At 45.6% G+C, this 24,301-nt stretch overlaps 1 protein-coding gene across 3 annotated transcripts; it reads right to left on the minus strand.

Moving 5' to 3' along the window:
- Positions 1-3,137: 3,137 nt before the first annotated feature.
- LOC146190606 (MFS-type transporter SLC18B1-like) lies at positions 3,138-22,730 on the minus strand. 3 transcript variants are annotated; one of them, XM_084601001.1, is made up of 14 exons: positions 22,380-22,729; positions 19,556-19,656; positions 19,026-19,121; positions 18,202-18,275; positions 16,514-16,661; positions 12,853-12,921; positions 10,504-10,591; positions 9,485-9,630; positions 8,613-8,711; positions 8,310-8,401; positions 5,425-5,520; positions 4,943-5,017; positions 4,120-4,213; positions 3,138-3,344 (listed from the first exon to the last, which is right to left on the minus strand). In XM_084601001.1, exons 1-14 carry the CDS (start codon positions 22,609-22,611, stop codon positions 3,264-3,266), a joined length of 1,491 nt encoding a protein of 496 aa, XP_084457127.1. In that variant the 5' UTR covers positions 22,612-22,729; the 3' UTR covers positions 3,138-3,263. The 3 variants fall into 3 exon arrangements, with proteins under 3 accessions (XP_084457127.1, XP_084457126.1, XP_084457128.1); XM_084601000.1 differs by having other exon boundaries at positions 19,556-19,668; positions 22,380-22,726; XM_084601002.1 differs by lacking the exon at positions 8,310-8,401 and having other exon boundaries at positions 19,556-19,668; positions 22,380-22,730.
- Positions 22,731-24,301: the final 1,571 nt, after the last annotated feature.

Consider the following 24,301-nt stretch of genomic DNA (forward strand, 5'->3'; position numbering starts at 1 on the left):
CGAAATTTTTCAAACACGTCAAAATTGTGCAATAAACGTGCAAAGACGTTGAAACGCTTTAATTTCAGGCCTCCTTATCGGGTTACAACATCGAAAACAGTCAGTGAAAAGTAAAAGAGGAAAGAAGTAGTAACAAAGAAAAAACACTAAAAAAAAGTAAAAGAAGAAAAAAAAAAACAAGAGAAGAAAGTAGCAAGAGTAAAAAACGCAAGAGGGAAAGGAGCAAAAAGAAGGAAAAGAGATACAGGGAAGCAGATGAGGAAAAACCGGCGATTGAGTGGTAAGAGTCGCAGGAAAGGCTTTCGCCTTACCGTACTTAAAAGATACCCAAGTGCCTCCAACGAACTTTTTTCCCATTCGTATTGATTTCGAGCAGAATATCCCTAAATTGTTTTTATATTCTGATCCGATCTGCATGCTTCCCATCTCAAGGTGGCACCGTTAGGGGTACTAGTAAACTGACATTCGTGATCCGAGAGTGCCTGCCAAATTTGCCAATAAAAGCCGGTTAAAGAAAATTCTAGTCGCTGCTACGCAATTTTCAGCACTCGGTTGGTTTCAAGTGCCAAGCACTTATTTTTAAATAAGGTTGGGTGTCATTGGAATGCAATGTACAATATATGACGAGCAGCACGTATGAGCGTACCCATTAGCAACCCATCAGTCGTAGGTGATTCCCAACGCTGAAACAATTCATTTTCAGCAGCGCACGACCATCGCGAAGTGCCAGGCACGAGGTCGGACGCTGGGCCTGGCTCAAGGGCAACATCCTCACTGAACATTGGCCTCGTCCATATGAGCATCCATCACCACTTCGCTCGGGGGTCAAAAACGCAAGACTGGTTGCTTCACATTGTTCGTTTCCTGACTGAAGGGCCACTCTGACTGAAGCGGACGACGTAAAGAATAAAAGACGGCACAAAAAAAGCTACGCGGCAATGATGAAATGCTTAACCGGCGCTCTCAGGCGTGCGCCGCTCGTCAGGGCTTTTAAAAGCTCGGGTAGATGGGCTGCAACTGCTGTCACGCACGAACACATTGAAACACTGGAAGATTGAGAGAAAAAAAGGGAAGGGGGGCGCAGCACGGCGGGGCCTGACTGATACGCAGCTACAAAACATTAGTTCTGGATGACCGAGAAAACAAAACGCCAGTGTCACGCGAGCAGGCAATAATGAAGACGCATGATGTGATTTGACGACGACGCACTTCGAGCTGACCTCAGGACGTGCACTGGTGGAGTGTATCTGTGTGCTGCCGTCAAGTTGAATGAAGACTGTCTGCACCCGCACGACTGCATTGTGTTTGAAAAGATAAAATAAACGAACGTTTGACGGCCGTCAAGAAGGCCCATCCTCGTATTTGGCCTGGCATATACCTATATAGAAAGCTCACATGCCCCGCAGTAGCTCCCAACTACGCCTCGCAATGGACTCATGCATATGCGCATGATTCTCGCTGCCCCTTTTAATCTGGTTCGACTTATGTTTTAAAGTCCTCTACCTTTAACTAACTTGTGTGGAACCAGATTAACAGTTTGATGTGCACCTTTTCAACCAACAGCCTAAATCTCAAGCGCGGAGTCTAAGGTAATTGCAGTTCTCTTTCTGAAGTCTTCGTACGTATATAACGCACAGAAGGTGAAAGCTTTAGTTCTAGCGATTGTCGCATATACCTGTCGGTTGGGAGCTGAGAAAATCAGCGAAAAATACAAGGATAGACCAATGGGTACACCTCTATGCCTACTGGTTGGTCTGAGTTAACTCGCAATGGCATCCAAGCGTCACTGAGCCCTCGACCATAGCTACTTTGCGCTTTTCCTCCTTCTCCTTCTGCATTTAAATATGTAACACTTGTACGCTGCCACGCACATGATCTCGCAAGAGCTTCCTTGGAGTTTTTTCGAGGTTTGCCATCACATGGCCTCAATCATTTTTGACGTGAAATATCCACAAAATTTCGGACTTTTTATCTTTTGGCATGCGAGGTGAAAAGCTTCAATGTTGTCAAAAGCTTTACGCGCTACGTATATCAAATGCGTGAAACTTTATAGGGGTTAGGAGCTCGCAGATCCACTCACAAGCACTCAGTGCTTATGCGGACAGTGTGTGCAAATGAGGACAGTAAAGTGCAATAAATTATTACTATTAGTATTTAAGAACGGCTCCTGCCGACTGCCGTACAAAGCTTTTAAAAAGATCCTATGCCAGTTCTGTGAGCGGAGCAGTTAAGTGCATCCGCTTAGTATCCTGACATCCAGAGCTTTATTTAAACAATGAACGGGACGATTATGGTGGCTCTCCTAGGTCTTAAGAGCAAAACTTCACACTTTGTTGCCCACGTTCAGAGACTGCTTAGCAGCGTGCGGGCTATATACCGTCGGTCCGCATGGCCGGGCGCATGAAATGAATACTGGATGAGATTGTGCGTAGGAAGTCTCGATTTCACCAGGTTTTGCTGCTGATATAATAACCTGTCTAATTTGTTGGGAAGACAACTGAGCGAGAAAAAATGTAGAGATTCATTATCCTTTGAACCAAGTTTCACAAGCGTTAGCCATCGACCGCAGCCGCAGTCGCTGCTGCCGCTCAGATTTTGCCTCGCTTCCACGCTTGGCAACTTCTCGACAGCGGGCCAAGTCTGGCTTCAAATGTTTGATGGTCTCGGCAATCTGATTTTAGCCAGACTGCGTGTGTGTATATGGCGTATTTTAAATGAAGAAGTGGCACATATGAAAATTCATGGAGATTGTGTTCACCGTACAGAGCGAGATTGTGTTGCAGTTTTACACGAGGCGGAATCGGCTGCGGAGCTAGCATGGTGCTCTTAGTGTCTGGGACCGATGATGACACTGATATTTGCTGCACAACACGAGATAAAACATGCAGGGCAAGATCATGTGGCGTTATCTGTGGAACGCGAAAGGTGCTAAGTGCTGGATTAACGCGAAACTCGCAGGAGAGATAGCGCTCTAAAAAAAACACGCTCGACGGACATAAGCTGCGTCTGGTGGACTCCTAGAGTGGTCGTCAATTTCAAAAGGACAGCCATGCCAAGTGCCATCATTGAGTGTATAAAATATAGAAGTACTGTTCTTGTTATAATGTGCATAGAGTGGTCTATTACTTATTTCGAAATGAACACGGTGCCTGGGGCCTTTTAATTTATCCTAAAACAGCAGATACAAACTTAAAAGCGACAACTAAGGACTTTTGCTAAACACATTAGAAAAAAACAACTGATAAAATCACATATAAAGCGAGTCACGTGACTTCTTTGAGAAGTGGCTCCAGGTCTTGAGGAGTCTTGCGATGGATTGCCACGTAGACGCAAAGGGCGAGAATCTGTAACGAATATAATTTCAAAGAGTGTGTTTAGTCTCGATGATATAGTAACATATACTGCTAATAAAATATATATGCAAGGCATTAGAACACAGAATGAGGAAACAGTAAATGTTATGCGAAGTCATTAGATGTGCAGATATCCCGTGGCAAAAATGTGAGCCTGTTTATCGGAACAAGACTATAGGATTTCGGAATTTCATGCAGGTAAGGGTAAATATCTTCTTTTACAAGCACATTAAACTACTCAGAGTTCTTGACGGATCACAGTAGACAGTGGAGAGTTAACTGAGAAGCTTCCAGCATCTCGCCTTATTGCAAATGCTTTTTTAATCTGTTCGCAATTACTTCGCATATACGAAGAAAAACAACAGTAGCAACACCCCTCTCCGAAAAAAAATAGATAGTGAGGAGTGTTAATTCATTCGGCGGCACTGATTGCAGGAGAAATAGACTAATCATTGTAAATAGTAAATAATTATAAAAGTATTAGTAAAACTATTTTGCGTTTTCCTGGGTTCAAATGTTTGGCTCCTTTCGCATCTGTACAGTCCGATTTGCCGTTAATGCTTAATTTCCTTTATGCCTAGAATTAATTCGGCTCAATATCGAACTGCTAGGGAAGCTGCATGTTGAAAAGTCCTTAAAAATTTCACTCCGATTCGTGCTTCCATTTTTAAGTTCAGCACATATGCAGCTCTTGAACTGCAGAAAACCGATGTTTCTGCCTTAGAGCAAAGCGCAGTTACTCTCGGAATTTCTCGCGATAGCTTACAAGAAGCAGCTCGTTGCCCAGGAGTACCATGGTGCCCATGCGGTAGCCGATGGTGTCCAGCAGGTAGCCTCCTAGCGTGGGTCCCACAAAAGCTCTGCACGTGGAGATATAGAGGACAATTCTTATTATGGAGGCCCAGTCATGCGTCTTCGCCCGCTCCTGGATTGCGCGTCGTAGGCGCTGTAGACGGCCTAACCGGTCATCTGCTAGCTATGACAGGTATAGTAGCAAAGTCGAGAGGTGAAACTTTTCTTCCACGTGTCTTAGTGACTCTGGAGTGTGGCGAGAGAATGGAAGCAAGCGCCACTACCACGAGTGCCAATAAGGCGGCGACAATGAAATGCATGGAGATGAAGGGAAACAAGGGGGGGGGGGGGGGGGGGAGTCGATGCGGCTGGAGAGAGAGCCAATGGTGGAAGGTCGTGTACCCAGGTGTACATGCATTGGGTGATCTCCTAATGCTTTCCACCTTCTGTTCAAATGCAAATTTTCATGTCTTATTTTATGAGCAGCTGGAAAACAACTATATATATATATATATATATATATATATATATATATATATATATATATATATATATATATATATATACACACACACACTTATATATAATAGATGCTAGTTGGCTTGGCTTATTTTATAAATAGAAAGTATAGTTGGTTATTGTGACTACATCTAGCGTTGCAGTATAGATATCGCAGATTTCCGGGCTCTAGATTTTTGTTCGCCTAATCGTTTGTTGCTATGGCGAGAGTCAAGCCTAGCTTGGTTATAGAAGGCTGACTAAGCGGTAATACGACCCTCCCGAATTGCAGTACTTACCCCAGTGAGTGAGACACCGTGAACACGGAGGATACAAGGCCGTATGTAGAAAGGTCGTCTGGAAATCCGCGCTTCCTGAAACACCGAAAAACATTTTTCAGTTTGCGTTTTGTCAGCAGTATATCTAGTACAAGGAACTTTTCGGGAGTGCGCACTGACGTTCAGTAGGAAATAAGTGTGCAGAACTCCTGAGCACTACTTGCAACAGTTTTTATTGGCCGCAGCCTTGGGCAACAACATGTTTTTTTTTTTTTTTTTTTCTCATAGGCATACTGAGGAGTCCTACAACCCTGCAGCTAACAGTGCTTGTTTTAACAGTGGCGACTGTGTCAAAGAAATTCGTTCACATTTTTCTTCGTCAGAATTTATTCCGTGTACTGTGTTTCAAACTGAAGAAAGAAACTTAAAAACGCACTTAAGGCCTAAAATATGCCGTACTCAGGCATACAACTGATCGAAACAAAGATGCATATGCCACTCACAGGGTGTCCCGGAACGATCCGACGAAGGAGGAAACTATAGTGCCTCCAGAGCCGAGGCCGAACAAGGCCAGGGCCAGCATCACGCTCCAGATGGCCCTGAAAATCGCCGAGGGTAAGGGCAGTATGTGGATTTTACCTATGGAGCAGTAGTAAAGCAAGGCACAAACGGCGTCGCATGTTTTAACACACGTCACGCTCGCTACCTATTTGGTTTGTGTGCGCCGCTACCATCGACTACCGCGGCGACTACCGCCCCCTATCGGCCGCTTGCAGCGTCTACGCAGGCGACTTTTTACTCTGAATTACTTTGCTCTTTTAACCAGTGCTTCTATCTTTTCCCGTCTCTCCTTGTGGTATTCTGGGCGCATGTTGCGGGGGAGAGGAGGGACAATGATGTTATTGCGACATTGTGGCAGTACGGCAACCTTGCCGGCTGTGCCCCTACCTGTTTTTCGACCCACCCATTCTAAGAGGATTCAACCCGTGCTTATCTTACTTAAACTCTCATGTTGGGCGATTCTCACCGCTTCAGTAAGTTCCGTCCAGCTATTATGCACTCCCATTTCTAGCGGGCGTTCTGTAGAGCAGGAGATTGGTAGACCCAGCGCCCTCTTAGCGCAACGCGTTATCTTATCTTTTTCGTTGGACCTGATGTTGAGGAATGGTGTGGCATAGCATATTCGGCTTATTATATACGCCTGCATCAATCTCAAGAGGCTTCTTTTTTTGAGGCCTCTGCCTTTGATTGGGATCCTCCTAAATATCCCTGTTGCTTGCGTCGCGTATGTAGTTAGTGTTTTTGTAGTTTCATCGTTATATCCGTCCTCTTGAAGAAAAAAGTCCGAGGATTCTGATTTGCTGGACTCGTCGACCTTAACTTCGAAGTTAAAGTCGTACTCGCACCTCACTGATTTTGGGGTATATATAAAAAGTTCGGATTTGTGCGGGGAGCACGCGAGACCCCTTTCGGCCGCGTAGGACACAACGGTGTCCGCCGCTGTCTGTAGGCGTTCCTCTATGCTGCCCTCGCTGCCATTGTTCATCCAGAGATTAACGTCGTCTGCATACATGCTGAACTTTAGGTCTTTTATGACCTTAAGAGCGGCGGGAAGGCCTCTTATCACCACATTAGAGATGAAGGGAGAGAACACCGGGCCATGCGACGTGCCTTTACTTCCCAGGTGGACAGTGGGAGATTCTAGGTATACTGAAACTTCAGTTTCAACGCCCTGTTTGCCAGGAAATGCATTATGTAATTATATGTCCTCTCGCCGAAACCCAATTCCTGCAGTCCCGCGAGAATTGCCTGGTGCTTTACGTAGTCAAATGCTTTTGTTATATCTAGTGCTATAATTATCTTCGAGTCTCTGGATTTCGATTCAATGATGTGTTGTAAACGGAGTGTCACGTCCTGCGTGCACAGGCTATTTACCAAACTTCATGGAGCAAAACGACCTGTGGCCGCACGAGATGGGAGGCGGCGGCAGCTGTGTCCCTGTGGCGTAACGTGGCTCTCGCGCATGCGCAGCTTGGTCGGCACGCGAAACTCCTCGCGTAGGAGTTAGGAGTTTCGTGTTACGCTACAAAATGAAAATGCAGTGTTTTGAGGCGCTTAGCGTTGCGAAGCTTGAGCGTCCCTCTAATTCTTAAGGCAGAAGCCTTTCTGTGTTCATGGGTGTGCGAAGTGTGCGGTCTCAAAACCTGCCCCCCCCCCCTTTTTTTTAGCTCCGGAACAAATAAAGATAGGAAAATGATTGCACCAGATAGAGGGGAAAAAAATCCTATACCCCAAGTTTGATGACTGTAGAGTAATTAATTTGAGCCAATTATGACAAATTTATATAGAATTTGGTGCGGACGTCGATATAGCCATGGGGACGTGCGAACAGCGCGGGCGTCAGAATGCACAAAAATGTCAAAATGAGGTTAAACCTGTCGGGGTTGTGTTGAATTAAATTAGGAACGTGTAACTAAGACTCATTAATGCTTAAGATCACCAGAAATGATATAGCTTGGGTTAAAAAAAAAAAAAGCGAAAAGCTCGGGTTGTGACACCACATCAGCCGGAATAGACCAACCTAGAGTGAAAATATCGCAGAATGAGCGGCAAAACGGCTGATTTGTGTCAAATTAGATTAAAAATTCTCATTAAATGCATTAAATGTAAATTAAATGCAATTAATGCTTACGAAAACCGAGGAATTTATAATTTGTGTCAAAATTTGGGTGCAGGCGTTCTGCGTCTGCGCGTGACATCATATGTGCAAACTACAAATTAATGCAAAGGGTCGCAAACGGCTTTCGCCTTAGCCACTTGAATTATCTGAGTGCCTCCAAAGAGTTTTTTTCATTCCTCGCTTTCGGCGTACGCTATATAAATTTCATGGTGCAGCTAATAGCAATGATATGCAAAAAGGCGCAGAAGGAAAAGTGTAAGTGCAGTGAGTCACTGCTTTTGTATTAAAAGGACTGACGACAAAGAAAATGACATTGGTCGCTGCTTGCAAGATCTGACTTCAACGCATTTAAAATCACAGGACAGGGTGTGCGACAAAATGTACTCTGCCTACCTGAAGTCGTAAATGTTCCCTCGCTCTCCATCTCCATCAGGTTTGCCAACTACATGCAGCGTTTTCTTGCGATATATGCGTAAACCCGGAGTGAAACCAAGCCACTTTAATTCTGTATGTCAAGCTCTGTATAACACTTTTACTGTTGCGTTACTGAGCAAATTGCTCATCTAATGGTGAAAGTGTTTGTAAGGTAAGTTGTGGATTCTAGCCTCAAACTGAATGAATTTTGTTGCCTTCTTAACGTATTCTAAGGTACCCGCGGTGAGAAAAATAGGCGCCGTAGTTAAAATGATGTCATTATAGAGTACGCACGTGGGTAAGGGAAGAAAAGGTGCCGGTCCAACGAGTACCAGGCAGCCACACAATAGAATGCAGCCCAGAATGCACAGTTCCTTGGTGCGGACCTACAAGACGGAAGTTTCGTTATCTTGAAGGGTCATCGCTTTCGAAAGCACTGCTCACAAACAGCGCTTTTATCGAAGATTAGCACAAAAAAAAAAAAAATCCAAAGCATCGTTATCCTTTGCATTCAGTTCTAGTTTTTCGCAACGTAGTTTCATGCAGATAAAGTAAGGTGGTTTATTGAGTATCAATTAAGGCAGAAAATCTACTTACGGTCCTATCCGCCACCTTTCCCCATATCCAAGCTGTAGAGGCATATACTGCTCCGTTGAGTATGAAAACGAGGCCCACCAGGTACGGCTCAAGGTTGAACTGCAGCATGCACATTGCCAATTTAGTTAAGCAGCATTTCATCCACGTGTTTGGCATGAGCAAATAGGAAGAAACGGGAGCGCTCGAAGTCCTCCACTACGGCGTCTCTCATAGCCTGAGTTGCTTTGTTACGTTAAACCCCACAAACCAAACCAAACCAAACCAATGGTTGACTGCGAGTAGATTTATATTGTTCTAATCTTTTACAGATAAACTGAGCAAATGAATACAGGCATCTTAGCGCATCATCACTGTGTGGTCTTCCGTTCGTTTGGGCACGGACAGCCGAAGTTCCTCTAGAACTCTACGATGTGAAGGTTGATCAGGGTGCAGAATTCCGGCATATGGAGGTCATGTTTGCCAAAACAGGATCTCTGCACCATCGCCCGCAAAAGCACGGCGCGGAGCGTTGGCCGCTGGGTCCGAGATCTTGCGCCACACAGTGTGTTTGCGGCTGCCGACGATAGCCGGTGCCTTGCTACCACCCTAGCATCGTCTCACACCCAGCTGTCAAATCTCAGCGACGCTAACGTGAGTGCAAGATACACACTCGGTCATTCACGTAAATTTTTCAGGCGCAGTAATTTTTCTGTCGCACACATACCAGCACCTACCTTCTAGAGCTGCCCTTAGCACAGTTTAAGACTAAATCTAGGTTCACAGCCAGGTTTGACAACCTGCTTGACTTGACTTGAAGCCGGACGCAATACCGGAAGTAAAGCTATAGGCACGCATGGAAATACTAAAAAAAATATCACGACGCTGGCACTCACCTGTCTGAGATGGGGCTCGAGAACAGCAGCGTTGTAGCCGATTACGACGAAAGTGCAGAAGACGCAATACGCGTCCAGAAGAATGCCAGGGTTACACCAGAACTGGACCATGTTTCCCGTTCTCTGATCCGATTCGTTAGGACCCTCTGTTCACGGCGAAATGAATTCTTGGATGTGACACACCGGCTCTCTCTCTCTCTCTCTCTCACACACACACACACACACACACACACACACACACACACACACACACACACACACACACACACACACACACACACACACACACACACACACACACACACACACACACACACACACACACACACACACACACACACACACACACACACACACACACACACACACACACACACACACACACACACACACACACACACACACACACACACACACACACACACACACACACACACACACACACACAAATGAATAATTGCGCATACGCGCCTATAAAGATATGCTAGGAGGTTGCATGAGAGGACGGTAGTCTACCGGGCTACTGCGCCAAGTGCCGCTAACCCTAGCGATGCCTCCGGCAAAGGTAGCGTCAAAAGTAAACCTAACATCATCCTGAGGTGAAAGTGAACTGTTAGTTCCACGTGCAGTGTTCATGAGGCTTACTTTATAGGCCTATGAATTAGGATGTCGGCTCCACACTGATGCGTGAGCATGCTACACCCACAAAGTTCACGCACCCGGACAACGAGACAAATTATATCACGAAACCCTTTTATGTTCACTTAGTACGCAGTATGCAGGTACACAAGTAATTCAGTCTGTGCGATTAATTGGCCTAATAGTGTTAAATCAGCGCGGCTGAAGAAGAGTGCCAGAGATTACGCGTTTCGCCAACGAAAAAATCAATATCACAAACAAACTGGTAGAAATTTTACGGCAGAATGAAATTGCACTGTGTGAGGAAGTAAACACATAATCATGTTTTCAAATTCATACACTTGCTTTCTGAAATATCAGGTGTGATTAAGACCGCTTACCTGTGGCTGGCAAAAGAAGGTAAACAAGAACGTTGCAGACCAGCATTAGCGAACCAATGCTCACGAACGGCAGCACGAAACCACCAACCTGCAAGGCGGAACAAGAAAAAAAGGTATGATTTAAATCCTGCCATCATTGCGCACACCCTGTAATCTTCAATGCAGGATGCATTGTGCTTAAACAGTACCCATTGTGGGCGCTTCTTACCCCACTGTTGTAGTAGCCAAGTATGTATTGTTCGTCATGCTCGCAATGTTCTGCCAATCACGTCTTGGTTCTACCTAGTCGTCAGCACGTTATTAAACTATCCACGGGAGCGGCTTTCACCATGCAATATGCTACGGGGATCCCGAGGCTGAGACAGAAGCTTGCTTCCGAGCATTCAGCAATAAAAAATTTTAGTGAGAATAGAGCATCGTATACCAAAGCCTACCAGAAGTGATGCCGGAAGAATATTTTCAATGAGGGGAAGCGGGGGGGGGGGGGGGATAAAACGTTTGTTTTATTGCGAAAGCAATACTTCTCGCAGTTTGAGCCGTCAGCGCGGCCCGGTGGTGACCACCATTGACCTTTGACCTTTAGACGACCCCCGTGGACGACCCCAAGCTGGCAGGAGCTGCCAACTTGGGTCTCTCGTTTCACATGGGACGATTATGTCAGAATCAGCCTGCCAGGACCCTGGCATTCACGTTACTCCTAGAGCCCAATAAGGCACGTTCATACGGCGTGGTTAAAGAGGGGCTTTATATGTGGGCTGGCAGGAGCTGCCAACTTGAGTCTCTCGTTTCACATGGGACTCTTATTTTAGAATCAGCCTGCCAGAACCTTGGCATTTTGTTACCCCTATAGGCCATTAAGGCACATTCATACGGCTTGGTTAAAGCGGGGCTTTATGTGTGGGCTGGGGAAGAAGAATTAGAAGAATGCCCGGTCACCCGCAGCTATTGCTTTCGCTCAATATTCAGTTCAGCAGAGTTGAACTCTTCTATTTTTTTTTTTTGTTTCTCATGCACTTTATAACTAGTCGTCACCCAATTGGTGTCTTTTCTGGAATTTTTGCGCACGATACCAGCAAATCGCTTTCAGCATGGTGCTTGCGGCAGCCCGCTTTTATTGTTACAATTGGTGCTCAATTAAACCCAATATGACGTCTAGCATCTGTAATCCTTGCCTGCTTCCTTGTTTTGTAAACGTAAAATTGCCTACTACGGCGTCGTGGTTGAAGCCAATTTTAAGTAAACGATGTGGCCCCTAGTTGCGTTAGAGGGAAAAAAATGCACAAAAGGCAGAAATATCAGAGGAGGCGCCACAGAAGGGGGGGGGGGGGTAACGTTTTTGGCCCCCTGCCACCCCCACCTCCTCGCCGGTTCCGTCGTTCCTGCTGCTATGAAGAGGCGCCGCAGCAGAACCAACTTGCAGTGGGGAAAAAGAAACCTCCACCAATGTTTTATAATTCTTTAATAAAGTACCTCAGCTCCAGTCTAACTGGCCACATATATATGAGCGGGTAGTATGACACGTTACATGGTTTTTGGTTTCGATAACTGGGTTTGACGTTTCGAAGAGATCCCTGCAAGGGGGAGCGGGGGGGGGGGGGGGGGAGTTGCCTTTGTGGAGGGCTCCGGAACACCACCCGATGTTCTTTAGCGTGCAGAGATATCGCATAGTGTAGGACATCTTGCTTTTCGCTTTCATCGAAAAGCGGCCGCCCCGGCCGGAATTACACCGGCATTTTTGAGTTCACAGTCGAGTACCATAACCACTGAGCTGCAGAGGCGCAACAGTACTTTTCAAGGAAGCGTCATAAATTTTCATGAATAGGAAAACGTTTCAGCGTTACGGCGCAGTGAGGCTGTGAAAGTTCGAACTTCGGACCCGTGTTCTAGCGGAAAGACACAGAATACGCAAGCAAGTTAGGGTTGACTTGCTCAAAGGCACAATAACTAAGATATTGTTACTTATATGCCACTGAAGAGGCATATACGAAGAGGTTGGTGCTTGCCTGAACACCTACGTCTCTCATCACCTGTTGTGGTACTAGCCTTCTGCCACGTATCAATATGAATGAAAACATCACTTTTCCTTCCACCAATGGAGCAGTGGTTAGGTGTGCATGCAGGCGTCTGCCTAAGCTCAATACTAATTAACGCTGTGTCGCTCTTCTATCGACATCGTGGTTCATATACTACCGCACCCATACGTCTACGAAGTACAGCATTAAAGCTACGCCAATGGATGCAAATATTGCAGTAATGCGCAAAATAATGCAAGACTTGAAATACTGCGCTGCAATAGAAGGAGGTAATGAACCAAGTTCTAATAAATATAAACCGAGTTGCTATACTAACCTGATACAGGCAGCCACCGACTGAGGGACCAGCAACAAGACCGGCGCCGAACACAGTCTGCTGGATGGACTGTCAAACCAACAGGATGAAGAATGGTCAGCACACAAATGTATTGTCGAGTATTCAGCAAAACAAAATGTACTCATGCTCCCACTTTGTTCCATTTCCTCAAGCGTGGCACACGAAGGATGACCAAACAAATCGTAGGTATGCATGAACCTTTGTCCATTATATGCTTTCAATACCCGTCCACAATAAAGCTCCACGTAATATACAGGCCTCATGGGGCTACAGCTAAGCAACCTATTGGTGGCACGCGAACTATGGCACTCCAATAAGCGAGGGTAGACAGGGCTTCGACACGCACGCTCTACATCTGTGCTACATGTGCACCTTCCTTCTCTTTTTTTTTTTTTTTTCCGCAAGAAAAGTCGTCACCACTGATGCGCGTAAACAATGGAAAACACGGGTGAGAAACAAGAAGTGAAGGAAGATAGATCATGGATGAAATCTAGGGCCTAGGAATGTGCAAGAGCGTTGAAAAGGGAAGATTTACTGCCGCATTTGGAAGTCGGGATGAACATAAGCCTCAGAAAACAACAATGCGGATACCTCTTTAGGAGACCCACATTCCGCGTGCTCTTACGCGCCGTTTGTTTGTTTTTTTTTTTTTTTCTGTTGACAATGCGCACCACAAAGTCATTGGCCCTCTGCTATTGTTTGAATTGGCTTGTTCGAAATAAAAGATAAACAAAGCCGCTGAGAAAGGCGGTTCATAGCCAGAGGATGCTTACTTCCCCCTTCTCCCGCCCCCTAAAGAACACACAGTGAGAAAATAAAAAATGCACAGATACGGATTCAAAAAAAGCTATACACTTTTCATGCCACGCCTCTCTATACTCCTGAGGAGAACAAGAGACACGGTAGGAGTGAAAAATAAAAAAAGAACGGCACTGTGACTTAGACGCAGAGAAAAGGATTCCAGAGTACGAAGGGAAGGAGCTTGGGCTGCTACCTTTTGTCAAGACCTCGTTGTCGAGTCGAGTTAACGACAGGATAAAGAGAAAGGTGCACATATCGCGTGAGCTAGGGGTGGTGCAGATAAATCTCCTTCGTTGAAGGAGGAGAATGCGTGAGCTTTCATTCACGACGCTGACCCGGTTGTGCCCAGCGAGACGATGGGAAAATTGAATATTCAAGCTGTCAGCAGAGAGCGCCCGTTGCCTCCGGCACCGGAGTCCCAGATTTAAGGCTATTCTTCCCCACTGAGCGTACGCGGCACGGCCTGGTCCGCCTCTGCTCGCGTCGTGCGCAGGCTTTGGCGACGAGGAACCGACGCGCCTCACGTTGACCAGTCGCACAATGGTCCCCTCGGGGCGACGCGAAAGTCGCCCGAGTGTGCGCGACAGCTTTGAAAGTTTGATTGCAGAAACGTATCTCTCTCCCTCTCTCTTGCCTAAACTTCAAACACACTCCAAATATCGGACGTCATAATATAAAGTGCAAACAGAAATTTCATATTGTTATATCGATAATAGCAAATTTTGAATTATGTATGCTGACATCACAAAACTCCCGAGTTTCGAGATAACTACAGCAAGCTTGATAACTGCGATTTCGTAAACATGGAAACTTGAATCGAGGTTTTCCAGCTCAGGTGTGGGCCGAAGCACATGAGCATTGGTCAGGGCAAATGCTTTCATTGTAAGATAGCAAGAGCACCGGAGGTGGGCAAGCTTACAGGTCAGTTTGTTGGAAGCTGGCTTCTATAGGAAAAACAGAGGTGAAAGGTTCAGTATTGTTTCAGCCCTTTAAGAAACGGCCGCGGGAGTTTGCTGAACAAAGTGCCCAATTTGAGTGTCAATGTGCGAAATTTCGCGTTGTCAGTGCGGGAATTACAGGCTTTTCTACGCGACAGTGTATTCTACTATTTAGGTTGAAAAGGCGTCGCCGTCTCCGAAACCCTAAATTGCGAAAAACGTGTCGAAAAAAAATAAGCGCGGAATTTTGTACAAAAATTGTGATGAAACTTGTCTCTGCAGCGTTCAGGTTGGCGTCATGCCATTTCGCTTCCCATCACGTGTCCACCTGCAAATCAATTAAAGGCCAGTTTACGATAGGGATGTTAACCGACGACATACGCACCTCCAACCTCCATTTGTATGCCGTTCGTTGTAAGTATGTGTCTACCAAGAAATGAGAGATATATTGCTTTTTTTTTTTTTTTTAGAAACCCAACCAAATATAAAGACGTTTAAGACTTTGCCCAACTCTCTGTGCCAGTCTGTCAGTACCGAAATTCGCGAAAAGAGAAGGTGGCGTTCAAGGCGGTATCGGGTCTACTCTTTAAGGCGAAACTCAAGTGCCCTCCTAATTTTTCTATGCACTCGCAGTGTCCCCATTAGGCCACGCACCTTTCACAACGTGCGAGCAGGAGGCGTCGTAAACCGGCATACGCATATGCTATAGTACGTTTCTCGTAAGCTAGAAGTAGGAAGACCTAAATACTGCCTACCACGGCTGCCAGTGCTTAACGCCGCTAATCGCGTATAAATGACATCGCTCTGCAGGCTTGCGTCATTACAACTGCAGCTTTTATAGAAGTTCGCATAGAACTGAGGCCAATATTTAGTCCGGCAATACACAAGAGACAGATCCTCAGAGTACGATGTTGAAAGTGTCACGTCACGGCATGCTCGACGTTTCTGAAGGACAGAAACACCCTCTTCTGCTGATTTAATAAATGTGACCACTTACCAAAATAAATTACCTAAGGCCATTTAAAGTAAACACAGTAAGTAAAGGCAGCCTTAAAGAGAGGATCGATAATAAGCCGCTGTTGGTGTCCTGCCAAGCGCGCATTTTCTGATATTACACTCTTCGCGCTGCTTGTGAAGGTGAGCAAGTCAACAGCTGAACCACCCTCTCTAGATATTAAGAGCACATCTCGGTCAAGTCATCACTCCTGTCTCTTTCACGTAGCCTGATCCGGCCCAACAGGGAGGAACGATCTATATCTCGCGTAATTAACTTCACCGTAACGAGGAAACCCACTCGCGCTGGCTAATCAGGAATTCTGTGCGTGTATTAGCCGACTTGGCGCGCTATGAGTGACCCACTCACAATCGATTCAGCGTCCTTCAGCCAGCGAGACTGTGCGTCGTCTTCTCGTTGCGCAAAACAGGAGCCCTATATGGCCAACTGCGCTGTAATCCAAGTAAATCCCGCACCAGGGACTCGCAGATCCGAAGGACAAGTAGAGAGATCGACGACTATACCTTCCCGAAATGGAGGACGCCGCATTTACTCGCACTGGTGCTGACACTGAGATATGCAATGGATTCGGTGCCTCCTAAACTAAAGATCTAAAACGAGGTGGGAAATGGGGCGAACAGCGTGGGCATATACTATACCTGCCCGATATCTCAGAATTTTTTTATCGGAAAATCTGTTTACACGATTATCTGGTCTCGCTTTTATATGAGCTACTAAAGATAGAGTTGTTCGCAGGCTTCGCTTCCAGTCCACGATTTTCGCATGTCGCTCGTGTTTTTACCACGAATACTTCATACCCTTGTGAAAAGCGTATAAACAAGAATGGTCTTCAGTCGTGACCGATCTCAAGAATGCAACGACTTGGCAGATCAAGGAAAATACGTACATAAGACGTGGCCAGCGAAGTGGGGAACTCAGCTGCGACTATGGAGAACACAGCTGTCTGGAACCCGGCGGTGCCTACGCCCTCCATGACTCGGATGGCAATGGCCAAGCCCAGAAATGTCGCACCCGGAGGACACTTGTTCAGGAACCTGAAGCGATGTTCACGCGAAAAAAAAAATAAAATCGAATTCATGCTGCCACATGCGTGAGATGTCTTGAAGCCAGGAGTAACAAATCAAAGCTAGCTGGATTAGGCAGTAATGCCATGCTCGTTATGAAACCTATCACAACTTAAACCGCTCAGAATCGACGGACAGAACGACTTAGCTAACGCCGAAGTACCTGCGGGGCTGTGTGGAAATCATAAATTCTCAAATATGTTTTAAAATCCAAGCGGCAAACACCGGCGATAGGCGACTTGTGTTCAAGATCTGAAATGATCGCTTCTCCTCAGAAGGATGAGCAAAATGTGCAAGTACACAGGGCTGCAAATCGCCCCTTACAATCATCTCATTTTCAGTGCACAGTGGTAAAGATGTCGAATGCATGGACGCACTGATAGAGTCGGCAGGTCATGTATAGTTCATTGTAGGCATCAGAATTAGACTGCACAATTCATGGTATTTTTTTATTTGTGTAACTACCAGCCTGGTAACCCTGATATTCATTACCAGGAAACGTCTTATATCTACGTACAGGGTGATCTACATCAAGCTATCACACGGTCACCGCTTTCAAAGCAGCATTGCGTCGGATGCAGGCGCCTATCGAAGCATATGCACATGTGGGACGTGGAGGTGATGCTTCGCGTGGCCTGTCTGCTAGCTTTATGGAATGACCGGGTCGGACGCAATGATGATTTGAAAGACCTGGCCGTGTTATAGTTAGAAGTGGATTACCCTGTACGTTGAACTGGTGAGACTTCAATAAAAAGCTTACATTTTCTGAAAAACCTTTCAAGAACCACATTTGTTCCCAGCGTTGAAACGTCCATTTAAGGCCATGTGGAATTGATAAGAACCGGCATCACGATTTCGAGAACCGTTTCATCTCGCCGAACAGAATATGCAGAGGAAAGACAGAAAACAAATACGACCATACAAAAACAAAAGTGCTTTGTAATAGTGTGAGCTCTAAAAGATACGACGTCGTCTTTTAACAATTCTTGAACGTGCAGCAGACGTCCGCGTTTGTTCCTTCTATGACAAGATACTCCGTCGAGATAAAAAAAAACGGCAGTTTGCACTGCTGCGCGCTACCATTATACTGGGATCACCTTTGCTACAGCGTTCTTTTTATCAACGCAAGGGCAACGTCACCCTCTGACGTCCATTTCCTTTCCTTCAGAACATACATCAGATAAGCAGCCAACGCTCTTTTAGGAATATCACGAAGTGTTCAACACCAGCGAAGTTATGTGAACCGGTGCGTTTCCATGTGGCAAGACAAATATTCTATTATTCAAACTTTGTAAAAACCATGCATGAAAACGTATGCTTTAAGAATTCTTAAGAATTAAAGAATTCTTTTTTGTTTAACTGGTAGCTTTCCGCCTTGTTCTAAAGTAGTATTTTGCATTTCAGCCATAATATTCTTTTACATTTCAGTTATTTCCCTTATCGGCCTTGAGAACAGCCGATAAGAAAATATAACTATATTGCGCCTATTCGCTGTGTACGAAGTGCTCACCCGAAAAGTATCGATGCCACGCCTACATACAGAAGGCCAGAGATCAGCATAAATCTTGGCTTGACGATCGGCACCTGCAAAGAACAAAACTATCAGGGCTGGACAGGCGCTTATAGTTCAATGCCAGGCGCCCCTTAACCCAATATTTGAGAGGTGAACTCTTCACTTGAGTTTTACACATCTGTATTTTTGTGTTAAAATATTCAGTTTTCACAAATCAAATTGAATTACCAATTCCTAAAATGCACATTGCCGAGTTTACAAAAATTAAAATAAAAACGTCTGAGTGTTGTACTCTCTTGACACAAATGTACAGTCTAGCCAAAATGCATTTCAGGTGTCAGCAAAAGCTGTGTCCAGTTATCTTACCCCTATAGCCAAACTTCATGCTGTACCTATTTTATGCACGCAGACATATTGCACTTTCAAAACACGTCACTGAGACATTTAGAGGTACTGTCAAACGTTAGGAAAAAGAAAAACGTTTTCGTTGAAGTGGTTCAGGCTGTCAAAGTCCCGCACTGAACTGTGGTAAAATTCCTAGAGGAGCAGAGTGGTGTGAACAAGAACTTATGTCTCTTTTTGCTAGTTCTCCAAACAACCACAGGCTGAAATATGTGGCTGTCTTAACATCCCGCATTTCTCAAACAGAATTCTCAGTAAGCAAAAAAAAAAAAAAGAAGAAAAGAATATATATATATATATATATATATATATATATATATATATATATATATATATATATATAAACAGATGTGGCAATTACGCGAGCGCAGCGTGCACGAAGCAATGTTTCCATTGTGCAAAAGGGGCGAGAAACGTACAATTTTGGCGCAGATGGGAGCCACGAAGAAGATGGTGAGCTCGAACACGCTAAATACGAAGCCGTACTCTGTTGGTGTTATTCCTTTCCTCTCGGCCTGCGGCAGAGAAGAGAAGGGGAGATGGCAGCAGAATAAAAAAAAAAAAAGTTTCCTTGAAATGTCTACTCGAATTCCTGGCCTGGTAACATCTTCTCAGCAGTAGGCAGCTATTGAGTGTTTAAAGCAGTTTTATACGTTACAGTTCTAGCGAATTCGCAGGCGCGAGCAATGAAGACGAGTTGAAAAATGCGCGTCTAGCAACTGTCTTTGAAGAATAACAAGCGAGGCCTTAGCTTGTCCTTATTTCCTAGCTTCGCGTTAAAGCAAACTGAAATCCCCAATAAATAATCGAGATTATGATATTGAAGACCTAGTTCTCAAATGGCTTAAACATCAGAGAAAGCCTTGGCGAGCCAAACCCCGGATTCGTATATGACGAATCACGTATATGATGAAACACGTATATGACGAATCAATGTTCGAGCACTCACCTCATGTGGAAAGAATGGTGCCTGCATAGACACACTGGCACCGACGCAAAAGTTACCCAGCGCCAGAAGCACAAGCACCACTCTCTCGCGGCTGCAGCCACCTGCGTTGACATCTTAAAGGGGAAAAGCACGGGAAATCAAGCACCAATCGAATTGAAAATTTCTTAAATATAGACGGGGAGAAGTACGAAATTCGTCAGTGATTGATCAACACAAATATAAAAACTGGCGTTCCGGGAGTGGATCGATTCCCATGTTCATTCACAATCGGCAATTCTGATACTCATGAAAAACCCATAAATTCCACCAATTATGTTTTCTGGCCGAAAGGCATTCCGCGATACACGTCGACTTAAAAGGAAGCAGAATGTCATGAGCATTTCCGGCTTGGCTTGCATACCGAAGGATGCATGCAGTAAGGATGCATGGGTTTTTGCGGCGCGCCCTGCCAAGCGGAAGCGCATGTGTGTATAGCTTGACACTCTTGTTTGTTCGTATCGTCAGCAGTCCGGAAGAAGGACAGCGCTTTTTCCGCATGCTGGTGCTAAGTTTTATTTTGCGGGCATGAGGAACGCAGATGTTCAAAACATACAACTTTAGTTCATTGTTCCTATTTTTACAGCACTGTAAATGTAGTAAAGACTTAGTTTCAGCGAATTAGGAAAACGAAAAGTAGCTGCGAGAAAAAAAAAAAAAAGAAAACCTTTTCGTTCATTTTACCGGCGCAGTGGATTGTGAACTTTTTGTAACAAATGGTATACATTCTGAAGAAAGCAGATTAATAAGTGTCTGGAGCGAGATCCCACACTTGGTGACAAATTGCATTTGCTGCTTGGGCACAGCTCGGAATATAAGCCGAATGAAGATAATATGTGCACTGTGACGCGATTGAAGCGCTTCCGGGGCAATGTCGAAACATCTAAAGAAACTTGTGTGTCAAGATTCCTATGCGCACAGATCGTTAAGTGAAACTGCTGCCAGTGTAGGGTACAATTAATTATTCAAGGCTCCCGAAGAACTGAGTGTACAGAGATGAAAGCGCCCGAGCTCCAATGCCTTGGTGCTTGCAAACTTACCATTACCCAAATGGGTATGCGCATAATTTTTTTCAGTGGCTCCATTAACCTGAACAGATAACGACGGTGAGAGCCATGCGCTCCAGTGCTAATGACCGAAACTACCAAATTGCAGCCCCAGTTTAAAGCGGGAAAGTATACCGTAAGCGCCTTAGCGGGTTCAGCAAGCCTTATCGCTACAGTTGGCAAATGGTTGCTCGAAGTTCAAACTCAGCAGAAATGAACGCAGGCTACAACAGAAACATATGACAGACAGAACTTGACCGAATCGGGTTGCGGCCATAACGACGTTAGCATTTTCATTAGCTTATCTCATTGTGCATGATCTCGACTTAAGAGGCGACCTCGAGAGCGAGGCAAATGCGACTAGTGATAGCTGCTGCGGGCACAAAAGTTTGTGCTCGTATTTCAAGAAAGTGCGATCAGCATTTGCCGCTATCATGTGTATAGCCTTTGCAGGGCTTTTCTCAAGGTCGCGTTTTCTACCGCCACCGCAGTTGTGATTACGTCTGGCCGTAACGCTCTGTTTGCTTCCTCGAAATCAATGCAGTGCATCACGACCTGCTGAAATACGCAATTATACGCGCCAGAAAAACCACGACGCTAAATGTTAGCTCGCCGAAGGTGCTGCGGTCGTGTCATTACCTAGAACGCCTTAAGCCTTGCAAGCACATAGAGGTGTTGCATATAAAGAATTCGCTGCGAAAGCAATGATAGGAAGGCTTGCAGTTATAAGGGAAGATAGCTGGAGCTGCCAGCTAACGACATTCGCTGTCCGTATTTATCACGAAGTCGCAGTCCGCACATCCTGGATGAATTCAAAACAACCAATCAGGCACATGTGTGCCAGCTTATACGTTCGGTTTGCATTGTCTCCACTGAAATGCATGGTTGTTTTCCTGTTTCGGAGTGAGGCCTTCATAAACAATAACCTTGCGACTGGCGAAAACGAGTGCACAGTAAACTGCGAATGGAGCTTCGAAACAGCGACGCTGTAGGAACGTTGAACATGCACTTGAGTGGCATGCGCTTCACGGTAATTCTCCGACACTCATGACTCGTTAATGAAGCCGGGTGCATTATTATTTTTGAATCAGTCCCCTGCGCCTGCCCATCATTTGGGGACCCATTATGCGCCCTTTACCGAATGCTCATATAGGTGCAGCCGCATTCCTTAGCTAGCAGGCAAAAGTTATGTGGCGCGCCTGCTCCGTATATTGTTATACACCAGTCATCGCACGTCACCACCCTGACCCGTATCAAAAGCACAAAAATTATTAGCGTGGCGCCACTACCGCAGAAAACCATTCGAAACCTGGAGGTCGATGAAACGTCACTGAGGCCTCACCAATCAAGCCACTCGAGCAAATTATAGACAAACATGCGGAAGTCTGCGAAACCGGCATCGCGCAGGTCTAGTCCTACTTGTAACGGCGGGAGGCCTCCCCAATGCAGAGAACTGAAAAATATTAATTTCGTAGCGCCCCGCTCCCCTCTATTAAAATACCTTCCCAAGGCCGACAAGCGTCTCACTTGCGTAACATTACCGCCCAAGGAAACTTTCCGAGACCGCACATTCCTTTTCCCACCTGGAAAGCACTCTGCTTTTGCAGCAAGTGAAGGTGAGAGCTTTTAGTAACGGCACGCTACGCGAATGGTTACGTCATCTGCGCCTAGGAAAATGTTACACACAGCTACACCACGGTGAAATCGGCCTTGAAGCACTTCGGATAGTTATGGCGTCTCACCTTTAATTCGCAGACGCGCCGAATCGGCCACTCCCCCCGCGTAGCTTTCCGATACAAGCCGTGCTTTGTGATGGGCCGAATCCGAGATATGTTTCGAATCAGCTGAAGGTACCGGCCTGATTGCTTCAAGAGAGGCATCCGACTTGGTTCGGTCAGCGGTATTTTCTTGAATTGTCAACGGCCGCCCATTCCGTAGCGGGGAGATGTCTTTGTGGCTGTATCCGTTTGACATCGCTGAAGAAGTTTAACAGCTGGCCGACTAGCTGAAGCGAAAGATACTGCAGCGTCTGTGTTGAAAGGGAGAGGACGCTGCCAGGCGCTCATGGGAAAGGCAACGTCAGCATACGTCAGCGCCAGAGCTTGGAGCGGCAACTGCCTTGCCCGAAATCTACTTGATAGGTGCCTCAAGACGAAAGCCCCCTTGTATTCCTTTTCAGAGCTGTTTTTCTGCATTCGAAATTTCTTGTCCCCTTCTGTTCTCTGTTGTCTCTTTCTTTTAAAAAATTGACAAACGCCCTAACCGTGACACAAAGAAACAAAACAAGCCATTCAGTGAAATGTACTTGTGACGTAAAAGCGTTCAGCGACAATTGAGAATTATCAAATATTGAGGAATGCTAGCCTTGACTTTGAAACAGTGTCCAGGTAAAATGTGCACGAAGCGATTGAATGTAAGGATAGCCGTAACCTTTGTGGCTTCAACTACGGAGGGAAAGCAAGTAGCAGGAAGGCTCATAGCATGGAGCAGCAGGGTCGTTGCAAAGTACAATTAGCCCAGCTGTTGCAAACATATCGCGGTTCAGGTAGCACAAGGAGCAAACATTTGCTTCCTATGCGTTTATGCGCAACGGGCAACACTTGAGAACAGATGAAAATGTGTGCAACATGGCCGTTAGTATTGGGAGCGTAAACTGCTGGGCTAGTTGGTTCATATTGCATAGAAAGGGAACCAGCGAATACAGACGCAGGACAAGAGCAAAGAAGGCACACACCGCAAGCGTTGTGGCGTGTGCCTTCTTTGCTCTTGTCCTGTGTCTGTACTCGCTGATTTCCCTTTCTATGCAATATCCGTTAGTATCGTTACGGGCAAGAATTTCAGCCTCGTGAAAAATTCAATATTGAACTCGATAGTGGAACCAATTGTCTCGAAATGACTAAACTTAAAAACACTCGTTAATCCTTGCAGTTAGGCAGCGCAGGCTTTCTCGATGGAAAACTTCGGACATGGAAATCTGTTTACCAACTCGTCCCGACGTTGTCTTGACCAAACATGTAAAATTCCGACAAAATTCGTAGAACGGCAAGAGTTGAACACGCGAACCTTATCAGACGGCGCGTATCAGATTGGCTGCCCTGGTCAAAGATAAAGGGGCTGACTTGTCCGGCCCATTACTTAGTCGTCACCGTTGCTCAGCACGAGGAGGGTTTGTTGTCAGCCACAGTATTTTGGCGCTTATCCTGTTCTGTACGCCGTTCTGCGCCTAGCACAATCGAGATATGCTTGTGTATGCTGAAATACTCTTGTATGTGTTTAATGTACACGAGGCTTATATTTTGGAGAGCCACTGAACCATTGCAACATCTGTCGTATGCGGATACCTAGCGAATTTGCATCTGCCAATATGGCGTTTCCATAATCTGCGCAATATTAGAGCCATTCACAACCTGTCTCTGAATCAGGCTGTCACGATTGGTGGCACGTGGTTTAGCGCACCCCTCTACACATACACAGCCACAGAGCAGACATCAAGACAAGAGCATTAAGCACAACGCCTGCATTATGACAGTTCGGTACATTATTGATTCGTGACTGTTACATGCACGCTTCAGTTCCCACAGACTCCGAAAACATTTTTGCTAAACCGAGGTTCCGAACATGTTTCACCAAATTTTAAATTTAGAACTTAAGTTTCTGCGCGACG

Source organism: Amblyomma maculatum, chromosome 4, assembly GCF_055883805.1.
Source record: "Amblyomma maculatum isolate TAMU_Amacu chromosome 4, ASM5588380v1, whole genome shotgun sequence".
NCBI lineage: Eukaryota > Metazoa > Arthropoda > Arachnida > Ixodida > Ixodidae > Amblyomma > Amblyomma maculatum.

Bases quoted from the DNA above. Each gene is read 5' to 3' on its own strand.
- LOC146190606 (XM_084601000.1), bottom strand. From the start codon at position 22,611: ATGTCAAACGGATACAGCCACAAAGACATCTCCCCGCTACGGAATGGG. The intron at 8,712-9,484 runs GTGAGTGCCAGC...TGCATGCTGCAG, and splicing joins TCGAGCCCCATCTCAGACAG to TTCAACCTTGAGCCGTACCT. The intron at 8,402-8,612 runs GTAAGTAGATTT...TCCGTCTTGTAG, and splicing joins GAAAGGTGGCGGATAGGACC to GTCCGCACCAAGGAACTGTG.